Source organism: Oncorhynchus gorbuscha, unplaced genomic scaffold (assembly GCF_021184085.1).
Source record: "Oncorhynchus gorbuscha isolate QuinsamMale2020 ecotype Even-year unplaced genomic scaffold, OgorEven_v1.0 Un_scaffold_1239, whole genome shotgun sequence".
NCBI lineage: Eukaryota > Metazoa > Chordata > Actinopteri > Salmoniformes > Salmonidae > Oncorhynchus > Oncorhynchus gorbuscha.
The window spans coordinates 135,303-152,888 of record NW_025746074.1 but is presented as its reverse complement, the minus strand read 5'-3'; the positions used below and the strand labels follow the sequence as shown (position 1 = coordinate 152,888).

The window sequence follows — 17,586 nt, the reverse complement described above, 5'->3', positions numbered from 1 at the left end:
ATAAGAAAGGAGCATCATAAACTACTCAAACTGTCATGGTCATTCTGAAGACGTTCATTGTGTTATTCTACAGTGGAACAAACAGCACTATTTCAATACACCAATCAGTCTTCCTGCTTTGGTAAAACAACCTAGGAAGTGTTCAGTACATTGACTAAATACATATCATGAATGTCACTTGTCTTTAACAAGTTTAGCCAGTTTTCCTCAAATCTGCTATGGTCAATTAGTACTTTCGCCTGTAACGAATAAACCACACATTGTTCTGCCTTTTGTAAATATGTGTTTAACCTGCCTTACAATACATATATGTTTACAACCTGTTAAATAGACAATCATTAGACAATGAGCATCATCATACAGACGTATTTATTGACATCATCAAATCACAGCAACTCAGGGTTGGTTGGAACTCACACACACATCAACTCAGGGTTGGTTGGAACTCACACACACATCAACTCAGGGTTGGTTGGAACTCACACACACATCAACTCAGGGTTGGTTGGAACTCACACACACAGCAACTCAGGGTTGGTTGGAACTCACACACACAGCAACTCAGGTTTGGTTGGAACTCACACACACAGCAACTCAGGTTTGGTTGGAACTCACACACACAGCAACTCAGGTTTGGTTGGAACTCACACACACATCAACTCAGGGTTGGTTGGAACTCACACACACATCAACTCAGGGTTGGTTGGAACTCACACACACATCAACTCAGGGTTGGTTGGAACTCACACACAGCAATTCAGGGTTGGTTGGAACTCACACACACAGCAACTCAGGTTTGGTTGGAACTCACACACACAGCAACTCAGGTTTGGTTGGAACTCACACACACAGCAACTCAGGTTTGGTTGGAACTTACACACAGCAACTCAGGGTTGGTTGGAACTCACACACACAGCAACTCAGGTTTGGTTGGAACTCACACACACAGCAACTCAGGTTTGGTTGGAACTCACACACACAGCAACTCAGGTTTGGTTGGAACTCACACACACAGCAACTCAGGTTTGGTTGGAACTCACACACACAGCAACTCAGGTTTGGTTGGAACTTACACACACAGCAACTCAGGTTTGGTTGGAACTTACACACACAGCAACTCAGGTTTGGTTGGAACTCACACACACAGCAACTCAGGTTTGGTTGGAACTCACACACACAGCAACTCAGGTTTGGTTGGAACTTACACACACATCAACTCAGGTTTGGTTGGAACTCACACACACAGCAACTCAGGTTTGGTTGGAACTCACACACACAGCAACTCAGGTTTGGTTGGAACTTACACAATGATTTGAGGAAATGATCAGTCCTAAAACAATGCAAGTCTATGTGTATACAACATACACAGTACAATGAAATCACACTATAGTGCATAAATTCATTACTAGAATCAAAACAAGTATTTCTGTGCCCTTGAAAGTTACACTGGGCTGTACGTTGGGATGGAGATCAGGGGATTAGTGCAGGAGGGACCCCATCCTTCATATGACATGCGGGGGGCTCCCAATGCTCACTCCAGACTCTGGGCCCCTGGGGGGTGGGGTGGGGTGGGGGGTTCCCAAGGCTCACTCCAGGCTCTGGGCCCCTGGGGGTCAAAGATAATCTGACTGTTAGAGAGGAAACACACCAGAACGACGGCCGAGTGCTTTTGACCAGAATATCGGATATTAATTTTTGTTCATTTCCCGACCACTCTACATTTTGGTCCAAAACCTCTACAATATATTAGCTCATAAACTATGTAAGTCACTACTAAAGTAAAATATTTACAGGTGATTGGCCCGATGGTGAGCGGCTTGAGGAGGATGGACTTGGACACAGAGCGGGATCTCCTCCTGGAACACACCTGTAGAGAGAGAAACCAACCACTAAGTCAGAGACCAACCACTAAGTCAGAGAAACCAACCACTAAGTCAGAGAAACCAACCACTAAGTCAGAGTGACCAAACACTAAGTCAGAGAAACCAACCACTAAGTCAGAGACCAAACACTAAGTCAGAGAGACCAACCACTAAGTCAGAGAAACCAACCACTAAGTCAGAGAGACCAACCACTAAGTCAGAGAAACCAACCACTAAGTCAGAGAGACCAAACACTAAGTCAGAGAGACCAAACACTAAGTCAGAGACACCAAACACTAAGTCAGAGAGCCCAAACACTAAATCAGAGAGACCAAACACTAAGTCAGAGACACCAAACACTAAGGAGATGAAACACTAAGTCAGAGAGCCCAAACACTAAGTCAGAGAGCCCAAACACTAAGTCAGAGAGACCAAACACTAAGTCAGAGAGACCAAACACTAAGGAGACGAAACACTAAGTCAGAGACCAAACACTAAGTCAGAGAAACCAAACACTAAGTCAGAGAGCCCAAACACTAAGTCAGAGAGACCAAACACTAAGTCAGAGACACCAAACACTAAGGAGACGAAACACTAAGTCAGAGAGCCCAAACACTAAGTCAGAGAGACCAAACACTAAGTCAGAGAGACCAAACACTAAGGAGATGAAAAACTAAGTCATAGAGCCCAAACACTAAGTCAGAGAGACCAAACACTAAGTCAGAGAGACCAAACACTAAGTCAGAGAGACCAAACACTAAGTCAGAGAGACCAAACACTAAGGAGATGAAACACTAAGTCAGAGAGACCAAACACTAAGTCAGAGAGACCAAACACTAAGGAGACGAAACACTAAGTCAGAGAGCCCAAACACTAAGTCAGAGTGACCAAACACTAAGTCAGAGACCAAACACTTAGTCAGAGACCAAACACTAAGGAGACGAAACACTAAGTCAGAAAGCCCAAACACTAAGTCAGAGTGACCAAACACTAAGTCAGAGACCAAACACTTAGTCAGAGACCAAACACTAAGTCAGAGAAACCAAACACTGAGTCAGAGAAACCAACCACTAAGTCAGAGAGACCAACCACTAAGTCAGAGACCAAACACTAAGTCAGAGACCAAACACTAAGTCAGAGACTAAACACTAAGTCAGAGCCCAAACACTAAGGAGACGAAACACTAAGTCAGAGCCCAAACACTAAGCCAGAGACCAAACACTAAGTCAGAGACACCAAACACTAAGGAGACGAAACACTAAGTCAGAGAGCCCAAACACTAAGTCAGAGAGCCCAAACACTAAGTCAGAGAGACCAAACACTAAGTCAGAGAGACCAAACACTAAGTCAGAGAGACCAAACACTAAGGAGACGAAACACTAAGTCAGAGACCAAACACTAAGTCAGAGAAACCAAACACTAAGTCAGAGAGACCAAACACTAAGTCAGAGAGACCAAACACTAAGGAGACGAAACACTAAGTCAGAGAGCCCAAACACTAAGTCAGAGAGACCAAACACTAAGTCAGAGAGCCCAAACACTAAGTCAGAGAGACCAAACACTAAGTCAGAGAGACCAAACACTAAGTCAGAGAGACCAAACACTAAGGAGATGAAAAACTAAGTCATAGAGCCCAAACACTAAGTCAGAGAGACCAAACACTAAGGAGATGAAACACTAAGTCAGAGAGACCAAACACTAAGTCAGAGAGACCAAACACTAAGGAGATGAAACACTAAGTCAGAGAGCCCAAACACTAAGTCAGAGTGACCAAACACTAAGTCAGAGACCAAACACTTAGTCAGAGACCAAACACTAAGGAGACGAAACACTAAGTCAGAAAGCCCAAACACTAAGTCAGAGTGACCAAACACTAAGTCAGAGACCAAACACTTAGTCAGAGACCAAACACTAAGTCAGAGAAACCAAACACTGAGTCAGAGAAACCAACCACTAAGTCAGAGAGACCAACCACTAAGTCAGAGACCAAACACTAAGTCAGAGACCAAACACTAAGTCAGAGACTAAACACTAAGTCAGAGCCCAAACACTAAGGAGACGAAATACTAAGTCAGAGAGCCCAAACACTAAGCTAGAGAGACCAAACACTAAGTCAGAGACACCAAACACTAAGGAGACGAAACACTAAGTCAGAGAGCCCAAACACTAAGTCAGAGAGCCCAAACACTAAGTCAGAGAGACCAAACACTAAGTCAGAGAGACCAAACACTAAGTCAGAGAGACCAAACACTAAGGAGACGAAACACTAAGTCAGAGACCAAACACTAAGTCAGAGAAACCAAACACTAAGTCAGAGAGACCAAACACTAAGTCAGAGAGACCAAACACTAAGGAGACGAAACACTAAGTCAGAGAACCCAAACACTAAGTCAGAGAGACCAAACACTAAGTCAGAGAGACCAAACACTAAGTCAGAGAGACCAAACACTAAGTCAGAGAAACCAAACACTAAGTCAGAGAGACCAAACACTAAGTCAGAGAGACCAAACACTAAGGAGACGAAACACTAAGTCAGAGAGCCCAAACACTAAGTCAGAGAGACCAAACACTAAGTCAGAGAGACCAAACACTAAGTCAGAGAGACCAAACACTAAGTCAGAGAGACCAAACACTAAGGAGACGAAACACTAAGTCAGTGACCAAACACTAAGTCAGAGAAACCAAACACTAAGTCAGAGAGCCCAAACACTAAGTCAGAGAGACCAAACACTAAGTCAGAGACACCAAACACTAAGGAGACGAAACACTAAGTCAGAGAGCCCAAACACTAAGTCAGAGAAACCAACCACTAAGTCAGAGACCAAACACTAAGTCAGAGAGACCAACCACTAAGTCAGAGAAACCAACCACTAAGTCAGAGAGACCAACCACTAAGTCAGAGAAACCAACCACTAAGTCAGAGAGACCAAACACTAAGTCAGAGAGACCAAACACTAAGTCAGAGACACCAAACACTAAGTCAGAGAGCCCAAACACTAAATCAGAGAGACCAAACACTAAGTCAGAGACACCAAACACTAAGGAGATGAAACACTAAGTCAGAGAGCCCAAACACTAAGTCAGAGAGCCCAAACACTAAGTCAGAGAGACCAAACACTAAGTCAGAGAGACCAAACACTAAGGAGACGAAACACTAAGTCAGAGACCAAACACTAAGTCAGAGAAACCAAACACTAAGTCAGAGAGCCCAAACACTAAGTCAGAGAGACCAAACACTAAGTCAGAGACACCAAACACTAAGGAGACGAAACACTAAGTCAGAGAGCCCAAACACTAAGTCAGAGAGACCAAACACTAAGTCAGAGAGACCAAACACTAAGTCAGAGAGACCAAACACTAAGGAGATGAAAAACTAAGTCATAGAGCCCAAACACTAAGTCAGAGAGACCAAACACTAAGTCAGAGAGACCAAACACTAAGTCAGAGAGACCAAACACTAAGGAGATGAAACACTAAGTCAGAGAGACCAAACACTAAGTCAGAGAGACCAAACACTAAGGAGACGAAACACTAAGTCAGAGAGCCCAAACACTAAGTCAGAGTGACCAAACACTAAGTCAGAGACCAAACACTTAGTCAGAGACCAAACACTAAGGAGACGAAACACTAAGTCAGAAAGCCCAAACACTAAGTCAGAGTGACCAAACACTAAGTCAGAGACCAAACACTTAGTCAGAGACCAAACACTAAGTCAGAGAAACCAAACACTGAGTCAGAGAAACCAACCACTAAGTCAGAGAGACCAACCACTAAGTCAGAGACCAAACACTAAGTCAGAGACCAAACACTAAGTCAGAGACTAAACACTAAGTCAGAGCCCAAACACTAAGGAGACGAAACACTAAGTCAGAGCCCAAACACTAAGCCAGAGAGACCAAACACTAAGTCAGAGACACCAAACACTAAGGAGACGAAACACTAAGTCAGAGAGCCCAAACACTAAGTCAGAGAGACCAAACACTAAGTCAGAGAGACCAAACACTAAGTCAGAGAGACCAAACACTAAGTCAGAGAGACCAAACACTAAGGAGACGAAACACTAAGTCAGAGACCAAACACTAAGTCAGAGAAACCAAACACTAAGTCAGAGAGACCAAACACTAAGTCAGAGAGACCAAACACTAAGGAGACGAAACACTAAGTCAGAGAGCCCAAACACTAAGTCAGAGAGACCAAACACTAAGTCAGAGAGCCCAAACACTAAGTCAGAGAGACCAAACACTAAGTCAGAGAGACCAAACACTAAGTCAGAGAGACCAAACACTAAGGAGATGAAAAACTAAGTCATAGAGCCCAAACACTAAGTCAGAGAGACCAAACACTAAGGAGATGAAACACTAAGTCAGAGAGACCAAACACTAAGTCAGAGAGACCAAACACTAAGGAGATGAAACACTAAGTCAGAGAGCCCAAACACTAAGTCAGAGTGACCAAACACTAAGTCAGAGACCAAACACTTAGTCAGAGACCAAACACTAAGGAGACGAAACACTAAGTCAGAAAGCCCAAACACTAAGTCAGAGTGACCAAACACTAAGTCAGAGACCAAACACTTAGTCAGAGACCAAACACTAAGTCAGAGAAACCAAACACTGAGTCAGAGAAACCAACCACTAAGTCAGAGAGACCAACCACTAAGTCAGAGACCAAACACTAAGTCAGAGACCAAACACTAAGTCAGAGACTAAACACTAAGTCAGAGCCCAAACACTAAGGAGACGAAATACTAAGTCAGAGAGCCCAAACACTAAGCCAGAGAGACCAAACACTAAGTCAGAGACACCAAACACTAAGGAGACGAAACACTAAGTCAGAGAGCCCAAACACTAAGTCAGAGAGCCCAAACACTAAGTCAGAGAGACCAAACACTAAGTCAGAGAGACCAAACACTAAGTCAGAGAGACCAAACACTAAGGAGACGAAACACTAAGTCAGAGACCAAACACTAAGTCAGAGAAACCAAACACTAAGTCAGAGAGACCAAACACTAAGTCAGAGAGACCAAACACTAAGGAGACGAAACACTAAGTCAGAGAACCCAAACACTAAGTCAGAGAGACCAAACACTAAGTCAGAGAGACCAAACACTAAGTCAGAGAGACCAAACACTAAGTCAGAGAAACCAAACACTAAGTCAGAGAGACCAAACACTAAGTCAGAGAGACCAAACACTAAGGAGACGAAACACTAAGTCAGAGAGCCCAAACACTAAGTCAGAGAGACCAAACACTAAGTCAGAGAGACCAAACACTAAGTCAGAGAGACCAAACACTAAGTCAGAGAGACCAAACACTAAGGAGACGAAACACTAAGTCAGTGACCAAACACTAAGTCAGAGAAACCAAACACTAAGTCAGAGAGCCCAAACACTAAGTCAGAGAGACCAAACACTAAGTCAGAGACACCAAACACTAAGGAGACGAAACACTAAGTCAGAGAGCCCAAACACTAAGTCAGAGAAACCAACCACTAAGTCAGAGACCAAACACTAAGTCAGAGAGACCAACCACTAAGTCAGAGAAACCAACCACTAAGTCAGAGAGACCAACCACTAAGTCAGAGAAACCAACCACTAAGTCAGAGAGACCAAACACTAAGTCAGAGAGACCAAACACTAAGTCAGAGACACCAAACACTAAGTCAGAGAGCCCAAACACTAAATCAGAGAGACCAAACACTAAGTCAGAGACACCAAACACTAAGGAGATGAAACACTAAGTCAGAGAGCCCAAACACTAAGTCAGAGAGCCCAAACACTAAGTCAGAGAGACCAAACACTAAGTCAGAGAGACCAAACACTAAGGAGACGAAACACTAAGTCAGAGACCAAACACTAAGTCAGAGAAACCAAACACTAAGTCAGAGAGCCCAAACACTAAGTCAGAGAGACCAAACACTAAGTCAGAGACACCAAACACTAAGGAGACGAAACACTAAGTCAGAGAGCCCAAACACTAAGTCAGAGAGACCAAACACTAAGTCAGAGAGACCAAACACTAAGTCAGAGAGACCAAACACTAAGGAGATGAAAAACTAAGTCATAGAGCCCAAACACTAAGTCAGAGAGACCAAACACTAAGTCAGAGAGACCAAACACTAAGTCAGAGAGACCAAACACTAAGGAGATGAAACACTAAGTCAGAGAGACCAAACACTAAGTCAGAGAGACCAAACACTAAGGAGACGAAACACTAAGTCAGAGAGCCCAAACACTAAGTCAGAGTGACCAAACACTAAGTCAGAGACCAAACACTTAGTCAGAGACCAAACACTAAGGAGACGAAACACTAAGTCAGAAAGCCCAAACACTAAGTCAGAGTGACCAAACACTAAGTCAGAGACCAAACACTTAGTCAGAGACCAAACACTAAGTCAGAGAAACCAAACACTGAGTCAGAGAAACCAACCACTAAGTCAGAGAGACCAACCACTAAGTCAGAGACCAAACACTAAGTCAGAGACCAAACACTAAGTCAGAGACTAAACACTAAGTCAGAGCCCAAACACTAAGGAGACGAAACACTAAGTCAGAGCCCAAACACTAAGCCAGAGAGACCAAACACTAAGTCAGAGACACCAAACACTAAGGAGACGAAACACTAAGTCAGAGAGCCCAAACACTAAGTCAGAGAGACCAAACACTAAGTCAGAGAGACCAAACACTAAGTCAGAGAGACCAAACACTAAGTCAGAGAGACCAAACACTAAGGAGACGAAACACTAAGTCAGAGACCAAACACTAAGTCAGAGAAACCAAACACTAAGTCAGAGAGACCAAACACTAAGTCAGAGAGACCAAACACTAAGGAGACGAAACACTAAGTCAGAGAGCCCAAACACTAAGTCAGAGAGACCAAACACTAAGTCAGAGAGCCCAAACACTAAGTCAGAGAGACCAAACACTAAGTCAGAGAGACCAAACACTAAGTCAGAGAGACCAAACACTAAGGAGATGAAAAACTAAGTCATAGAGCCCAAACACTAAGTCAGAGAGACCAAACACTAAGGAGATGAAACACTAAGTCAGAGAGACCAAACACTAAGTCAGAGAGACCAAACACTAAGGAGATGAAACACTAAGTCAGAGAGCCCAAACACTAAGTCAGAGTGACCAAACACTAAGTCAGAGACCAAACACTTAGTCAGAGACCAAACACTAAGGAGACGAAACACTAAGTCAGAAAGCCCAAACACTAAGTCAGAGTGACCAAACACTAAGTCAGAGACCAAACACTTAGTCAGAGACCAAACACTAAGTCAGAGAAACCAAACACTGAGTCAGAGAAACCAACCACTAAGTCAGAGAGACCAACCACTAAGTCAGAGACCAAACACTAAGTCAGAGACCAAACACTAAGTCAGAGACTAAACACTAAGTCAGAGCCCAAACACTAAGGAGACGAAATACTAAGTCAGAGAGCCCAAACACTAAGCCAGAGAGACCAAACACTAAGTCAGAGACACCAAACACTAAGGAGACGAAACACTAAGTCAGAGAGCCCAAACACTAAGTCAGAGAGCCCAAACACTAAGTCAGAGAGACCAAACACTAAGTCAGAGAGACCAAACACTAAGTCAGAGAGACCAAACACTAAGGAGACGAAACACTAAGTCAGAGACCAAACACTAAGTCAGAGAAACCAAACACTAAGTCAGAGAGACCAAACACTAAGTCAGAGAGACCAAACACTAAGGAGACGAAACACTAAGTCAGAGAACCCAAACACTAAGTCAGAGAGACCAAACACTAAGTCAGAGAGACCAAACACTAAGTCAGAGAGACCAAACACTAAGTCAGAGAAACCAAACACTAAGTCAGAGAGACCAAACACTAAGTCAGAGAGACCAAACACTAAGGAAAACACTAAGTCAGAGAGCCCAAACACTAAGTCAGAGAGACCAAACACTAAGTCAGAGAGACCAAACACTAAGTCAGAGAGACCAAACACTAAGTCAGAGAGACCAAACACTAAGGAGACGAAACACTAAGTCAGTGACCAAACACTAAGTCAGAGAAACCAAACACTAAGTCAGAGAGCCCAAACACTAAGTCAGAGAGACCAAACACTAAGTCAGAGACACCAAACACTAAGGAGACGAAACACTAAGTCAGAGAGCCCAAACACTAAGTCAGAGAGACCAAACACTAAGTCAGAGAGACCAAACACTAAGTCAGAGACCAAACACTAAGGAGATGAAAAACTAAGTCATAGAGCCCAAACACTAAGTCAGAGAGACCAAACACTAAGTCAGAGAGACCAAACACTAAGTCAGAGAGACCAAACACTAAGTCAGAGAGACCAAACACTAAGGAGATGAAAAACTAAGTCATAGAGCCCAAACACTAAGTCAGAGAGACCAAACACTAAGGAGATGAAACACTAAGTCAGAGAGACCAAACACTAAGTCAGAGAGACCAAACACTAAGGAGACGAAACACTAAGTCAGAGAGCCCAAACACTAAGTCAGAGTGACCAAACACTAAGTCAGAGACCAAACACTTAGTCAGAGACCAAACACTAAGGAGAAAACACTAAGTCAGAAAGCCCAAACACTAAGTCAGAGTGACCAAACACTAAGTCAGAGACCAAACACTTAGTCAGAGACCAAACACTAAGTCAGAGAAACCAAACACTGAGTCAGAGAAACCAACCACTAAGTCAGAGAGACCAACCACTAAGTCAGAGACCAAACACTAAGTCAGAGACCAAACACTAAGTCAGAGACTAAACACTAAGTCAGAGCCCAAACACTAAGGAGACGAAACACTAAGTCAGAGAGCCCAAACACTAAGCCAGAGAGACCAAACACTAAGTCAGAGACACCAAACACTAAGGAGACGAAACACTAAGTCAGAGAGCCCAAACACTAAGTCAGAGAGACCAAACACTAAGTCAGAGAGACCAAACACTAAGTCAGAGAGACCAAACACTAAGTCAGAGAGACCAAACACTAAGGAGACAAACACTAAGTCAGAGACCAAACACTAAGTCAGAGAAACCAAACACTAAGTCAGAGAGACCAAACACTAAGTCAGAGAGACCAAACACTAAGGAGACGAAACACTAAGTCAGAGAGCCCAAACACTAAGTCAGAGAGACCAAACACTAAGTCAGAGAGACCAAACACTAAGTCAGAGACCAAACACTAAGTCAGAGAGACCAAACACTAAGGAGACGAAACACTAAGTCAGTGACCAAACACTAAGTCAGAGAAACCAAACACTAAGTCAGAGAGCCCAAACACTAAGTCAGAGAGACCAAACACTAAGTCAGAGACACCAAACACTAAGGAGACGAAACACTAAGTCAGAGAGCCCAAACACTAAGTCAGAGAGACCAAACACTAAGTCAGAGAGACCAAACACTAAGTCAGAGAGACCAAACACTAAGGAGATGAAAAACTAAGTCATAGAGCCCAAACACTAAGTCAGAGAGACCAAACACTAAGTCAGAGAGACCAAACACTAAGTCAGAGAGACCAAACACTAAGGAGACGAAACACTAAGTCAGAGAGCCCAAACACTAAGTCAGAGTGACCAAACACTAAGTCAGAGACCAAACACTTAGTCAGAGACCAAACACTAAGGAGACGAAACACTAAGTCAGAAAGCCCAAACACTAAGTCAGAGTGACCAAACACTAAGTCAGAGACCAAACACTTAGTCAGAGACCAAACACTAAGTCAGAGAAACCAAACACTGAGTCAGAGAAACCAACCACTAAGTCAGAGAGACCAACCACTAAGTCAGAGACCAAACACTAAGTCAGAGACCAAACACTAAGTCAGAGACTAAACACTAAGTCAGAGCCCAAACACTAAGGAGACGAAACACTAAGTCAGAGAGCCCAAACACTAAGCCAGAGAGACCAAACACTAAGTCAGAGACACCAAACACTAAGGAGACGAAACACTAAGTCAGAGAGCCCAAACACTAAGTCAGAGAGACCAAACACTAAGTCAGAGAGACCAAACACTAAGTCAGAGAGACCAAACACTAAGTCAGAGAGACCAAACACTAAGGAGACGAAACACTAAGTCAGAGACCAAACACTAAGTCAGAGAAACCAAACACTAAGTCAGAGAGACCAAACACTAAGTCAGAGAGACCAAACACTAAGGAGACGAAACACTAAGTCAGAGAGCCCAAACACTAAGTCAGAGAGACCAAACACTAAGTCAGAGAGACCAAACACTAAGTCAGAGAGACCAAACACTAAGTCAGAGAGACCAAACACTAAGGAGACGAAACACTAAGTCAGTGACCAAACACTAAGTCAGAGAAACCAAACACTAAGTCAGAGAGCCCAAACACTAAGTCAGAGAGACCAAACACTAAGTCAGAGACACCAAACACTAAGGAGACGAAACACTAAGTCAGAGAGCCCAAACACTAAGTCAGAGAGACCAAACACTAAGTCAGAGAGACCAAACACTAAGTCAGAGAGACCAAACACTAAGGAGACGAAACACTAAGTCAGAGACCAAACACTAAGTCAGAGAAACCAAACACTAAGTCAGAGAGACCAAACACTAAGTCAGAGAGACCAAACACTAAGGAGACGAAACACTAAGTCAGAGAGCCCAAACACTAAGTCAGAGAGACCAAACACTAAGTCAGAGAGACCAAACACTAAGTCAGAGAGACCAAACACTAAGTCAGAGAGACCAAACACTAAGGAGACGAAACACTAAGTCAGAGACCAAACACTAAGTCAGAGAAACCAAACACTAAGTCAGAGAGCCCAAACACTAAGTCAGAGAGACCAAACACTAAGTCAGAGACACCAAACACTAAGGAGACGAAACACTAAGTCAGAGAGCCCAAACACTAAGTCAGAGAGACCAAACACTAAGTCAGAGAGACCAAACACTAAGTCAGAGAGACCAAACACTAAGGAGATGAAAAACTAAGTCATAGAGCCCAAACACTAAGTCAGAGAGACCAAACACTAAGTCAGAGAGACCAAACACTAAGTCAGAGAGACCAAACACTAAGTCAGAGAGACCAAACACTAAGGAGACGAAACACTAAGTCAGAGAGCCCAAACACTAAGTCAGAGTGACCAAACACTAAGTCAGAGACCAAACACTTAGTCAGAGACCAAACACTAAGGAGACGAAACACTAAGTCAGAAAGCCCAAACACTAAGTCAGAGTGACCAAACACTAAGTCAGAGACCAAACACTTAGTCAGAGACCAAACACTAAGTCAGAGAAACCAAACACTGAGTCAGAGAAACCAACCACTAAGTCAGAGAGACCAACCACTAAGTCAGAGACCAAACACTAAGTCAGAGACCAAACACTAAGTCAGAGACTAAACACTAAGTCAGAGCCCAAACACTAAGGAGACGAAACACTAAGTCAGAGAGCCCAAACACTAAGCCAGAGAGACCAAACACTAAGTCAGAGACACCAAACACTAAGGAGACGAAACACTAAGTCAGAGAGCCCAAACACTAAGTCAGAGAGACCAAACACTAAGTCAGAGACCCCAAACACTAAGTCAGAGAGACCAAACACTAAGTCAGAAACCAAACACTAGGTCAGAGACCAAACACTGAGTCAGAGAGACCAAACACTAAGTCAGAGAGACCAAACACTAAGTCAGAGAGACCAAACACTAAGAAGATGAAACACTAAGTCAGAGAGACCAAACACTAAGTCAGAGAGACCAAACACTAAGTCAGAGAGCCCAAACACTAAGTCAGAGACCAAACACTAAGTCAGAGACCAAACACTAAGTCAGAGACCAAACACTAAGTCAGAGACTAAACACTAAGTCAGAGCCCAAACACTAAGGAGACGAAACACTAAGTCAGAGACACCAAACACTAAGGAGACGAAACACTAAGTCAGAGAGCCCAAACACTAAGTCAGAGAGACCAAACACTAAGTCAGAGACCCCAAACACTAAGTCAGAGAGAACAAACACTAAGTCAGAAACCAAACACTAGGTCAGAGACCAAACACTGAGTCAGAGAGACCAAACACTAAGTCAGAGAGACCAAACACTAAGTCAGAGAGACCAAACACTAAGAAGATGAAACACTAAGTCAGAGAGACCAAACACTAAGTCAGAGAGACCAAACACTAAGTCAGAGAGCCCAAACACTAAGTCAGAGAGACCAAACACTAAGGAGACCAAACACTAAGTCAGAGAGCCCAAACACTAAGTCAGAGAGCCCAAACACTAAGTCAGAGACCAAACACTAAGTCAGAGACTAAACACTAAGTCAGAGCCCAAACACTAAGTCAGAGAGCCCAAACACTAAGTCAGAGAGACCAAACACTAAGTTAGAGAGACCAAACACTAAGGAGACGAAACACTAAGTCAGAGAGCCCAAACACTAAGTCAGAGAGACCAAACACTAAGAAGATGAAACACTAAGTCAGAGAGAACAAACACTAAGTCAGAGAGACCAAACACTAAGTCAGAGAGACCAAACACTAAGAAGATGAAACACTAAGTCAGAGAGAACAAACACTAAGTCAGAGAGACCAAACACTAAGTCAGAGAGCCCAAACACTAAGTCAGAGAGACCAAACACTAAGTCAGAGACCCCAAACACTAAGTCAGAGAGACCAAACACTAAGGAGACCAAACACTAAGTCAGAGAGCCCAAACACTAAGTCAGAGAGACCAACCACTAAGTCAGAGAGACCAACCACTAAGTCAGAGACCAACCACTAAGTTAGAGAGACCAACCACTAAGTCAGAGACCAACCACTAAGTCAGAGACCAAACACTAAGTCAGAGACCAAACACTGAGTCAGAGAAACCAAACGCTAAGGAGACGAAACACTAAGTCAGAGAGCCCAAACACTAAGTCAGAGAGACCAAACACTAAGTCAGAGAGACCAAACACTAAGTCAGAGAGACCAAACACTAAGGAGACGAAACACTAAGTCAGAGACCAAACACTAAGTCAGAGAAACCAAACACTAAGTCAGAGAGACCAAACACTAAGTCAGAGAGACCAAACACTAAGGAGACGAAACACTAAGTCAGAGAGCCCAAACACTAAGTCAGAGAGACCAAACACTAAGTCAGAGAGACCAAACACTAAGTCAGAGAGACCAAACACTAAGTCAGAGAGACCAAACACTAAGGAGACGAAACACTAAGTCAGTGACCAAACACTAAGTCAGAGAAACCAAACACTAAGTCAGAGAGCCCAAACACTAAGTCAGAGAGACCAAACACTAAGTCAGAGACACCAAACACTAAGGAGACGAAACACTAAGTCAGAGAGCCCAAACACTAAGTCAGAGAGACCAAACACTAAGTCAGAGAGACCAAACACTAAGTCAGAGAGACCAAACACTAAGGAGATGAAAAACTAAGTCAGAGCCCAAACACTAAGTCAGAGAGACCAAACACTAAGTCAGAGAGACCAAACACTAAGTCAGAGAGACCAAACACTAAGTCAGAGAGACCAAACACTAAGGAGACGAAACACTAAGTCAGAGAGCCCAAACACTAAGTCAGAGTGACCAAACACTAAGTCAGAGACCAAACACTTAGTCAGAGACCAAACACTAAGGAGACGAAACACTAAGTCAGAAAGCCCAAACACTAAGTCAGAGTAACCAAACACTAAGTCAGAGACCAAACACTTAGTCAGAGACCAAACACTAAGTCAGAGAAACCAAACACTGAGTCAGAGAAACCAACCACTAAGTCAGAGAGACCAACCACTAAGTCAGAGACCAAACACTAAGTCAGAGACCAAACACTAAGTCAGAGACTAAACACTAAGTCAGAGCCCAAACACTAAGGAGACGAAACACTAAGTCAGAGAGCCCAAACACTAAGCCAGAGAGACCAAACACTAAGTCAGAGACACCAAACACTAAGGAGACGAAACACTAAGTCAGAGAGCCCAAACACTAAGTCAGAGAGACCAAACACTAAGTCAGAGACCCCAAACACTAAGTCAGAGAGACCAAACACTAAGTCAGAAACCAAACACTAGGTCAGAGACCAAACACTGAGTCAGAGAGACCAAACACTAAGTCAGAGAGACCAAACACTAAGTCAGAGAGACCAAACACTAAGAAGATGAAACACTAAGTCAGAGAGACCAAACACTAAGTCAGAGAGACCAAACACTAAGTCAGAGAGCCCAAACACTAAGTCAGAGACCAAACACTAAGTCAGAGACCAAACACTAAGTCAGAGACCAAACACTAAGTCAGAGACTAAACACTAAGTCAGAGCCCAAACACTAAGGAGACGAAACACTAAGTCAGAGACACCAAACACTAAGGAGACGAAACACTAAGTCAGAGAGCCCAAACACTAAGTCAGAGAGACCAAACACTAAGTCAGAGACCCCAAACACTAAGTCAGAGAGAACAAACACTAAGTCAGAAACCAAACACTAGGTCAGAGACCAAACACTGAGTCAGAGAGACCAAACACTAAGTCAGAGAGACCAAACACTAAGTCAGAGAGACCAAACACTAAGTCAGAGAGCCCAAACACTAAGTCAGAGAGACCAAACACTAAGGAGACCAAACACTAAGTCAGAGAGCCCAAACACTAAGTCAGAGAGCCCAAACACTAAGTCAGAGACCAAACACTAAGTCAGAGACTAAACACTAAGTCAGAGCCCAAACACTAAGTCAGAGAGCCCAAACACTAAGTCAGAGAGACCAAACACTAAGTTAGAGAGACCAAACACTAAGGAGACGAAACACTAAGTCAGAGAGCCCAAACACTAAGTCAGAGAGACCAAACACTAAGAAGATGAAACACTAAGTCAGAGAGAACAAACACTAAGTCAGAGAGACCAAACACTAAGTCAGAGAGCCCAAACACTAAGTCAGAGAGACCAAACACTAAGTCAGAGACCCCAAACACTAAGTCAGAGAGACCAAACACTAAGGAGACCAAACACTAAGTCAGAGAGCCCAAACACTAAGTCAGAGAGACCAAACACTAAGTCAGAGAGACCAAACACTAAGGAGATGAAACACTAAGTCAGAGAGACCAAACACTAAGTCAGAGAGACCAAACACTAAGGAGACGAAACACTAAGTCAGAGAGCCCAAACACTAAGTCAGAGTGACCAAACACTAAGTCAGAGACCAAACACTTAGTCAGAGACCAAACACTAAGGAGACGAAACACTAAGTCAGAAAGCCCAAACACTAAGTCAGAGTGACCAAACACTAAGTCAGAGACCAAACACTTAGTCAGAGACCAAACACTAAGTCAGAGAAACCAAACACTGAGTCAGAGAAACCAACCACTAAGTCAGAGAGACCAACCACTAAGTCAGAGACCAAACACTAAGTCAGAGACCAAACACTAAGTCAGAGACTAAACACTAAGTCAGAGCCCAAACACTAAGGAGACGAAACACTAAGTCAGAGAGCCCAAACACTAAGCCAGAGAGACCAAACACTAAGTCAGAGACACCAAACACTAAGGAGACGAAACACTAAGTCAGAGAGCCCAAACACTAAGTCAGAGAGACCAAACACTAAGTCAGAGAGACCAAACACTAAGTCAGAGAGACCAAACACTAAGTCAGAGAGACCAAACACTAAGGAGACGAAACACTAAGTCAGAGACCAAACACTAAGTCAGAGAAACCAAACACTAAGTCAGAGAGACCAAACACTAAGTCAGAGAGACCAAACACTAAGGAGACGAAACACTAAGTCAGAGAGCCCAAACACTAAGTCA

At 43.4% G+C, this 17,586-nt stretch overlaps 1 protein-coding gene across 1 annotated transcript in view; it reads right to left on the bottom strand.

Annotated features, from left to right (window-relative positions):
• Positions 1–1,136: 1,136 nt before the first annotated feature.
• Positions 1,137–17,586, bottom strand: part of LOC124021878 (uromodulin-like) — a 59,638-nt gene continuing 43,188 nt past the window's right edge. The window contains exons 9-10 of the mRNA XM_046337018.1: positions 1,792–1,867; positions 1,137–1,606 (exon numbers count right to left, since the gene is read on the bottom strand). Coding sequence (XP_046192974.1) covers positions 1,587–1,606; positions 1,792–1,867 — 96 coding nt within the window. The 3' untranslated portion in view covers positions 1,137–1,586. The remainder of the gene's footprint in view (positions 1,607–1,791; positions 1,868–17,586) is intronic.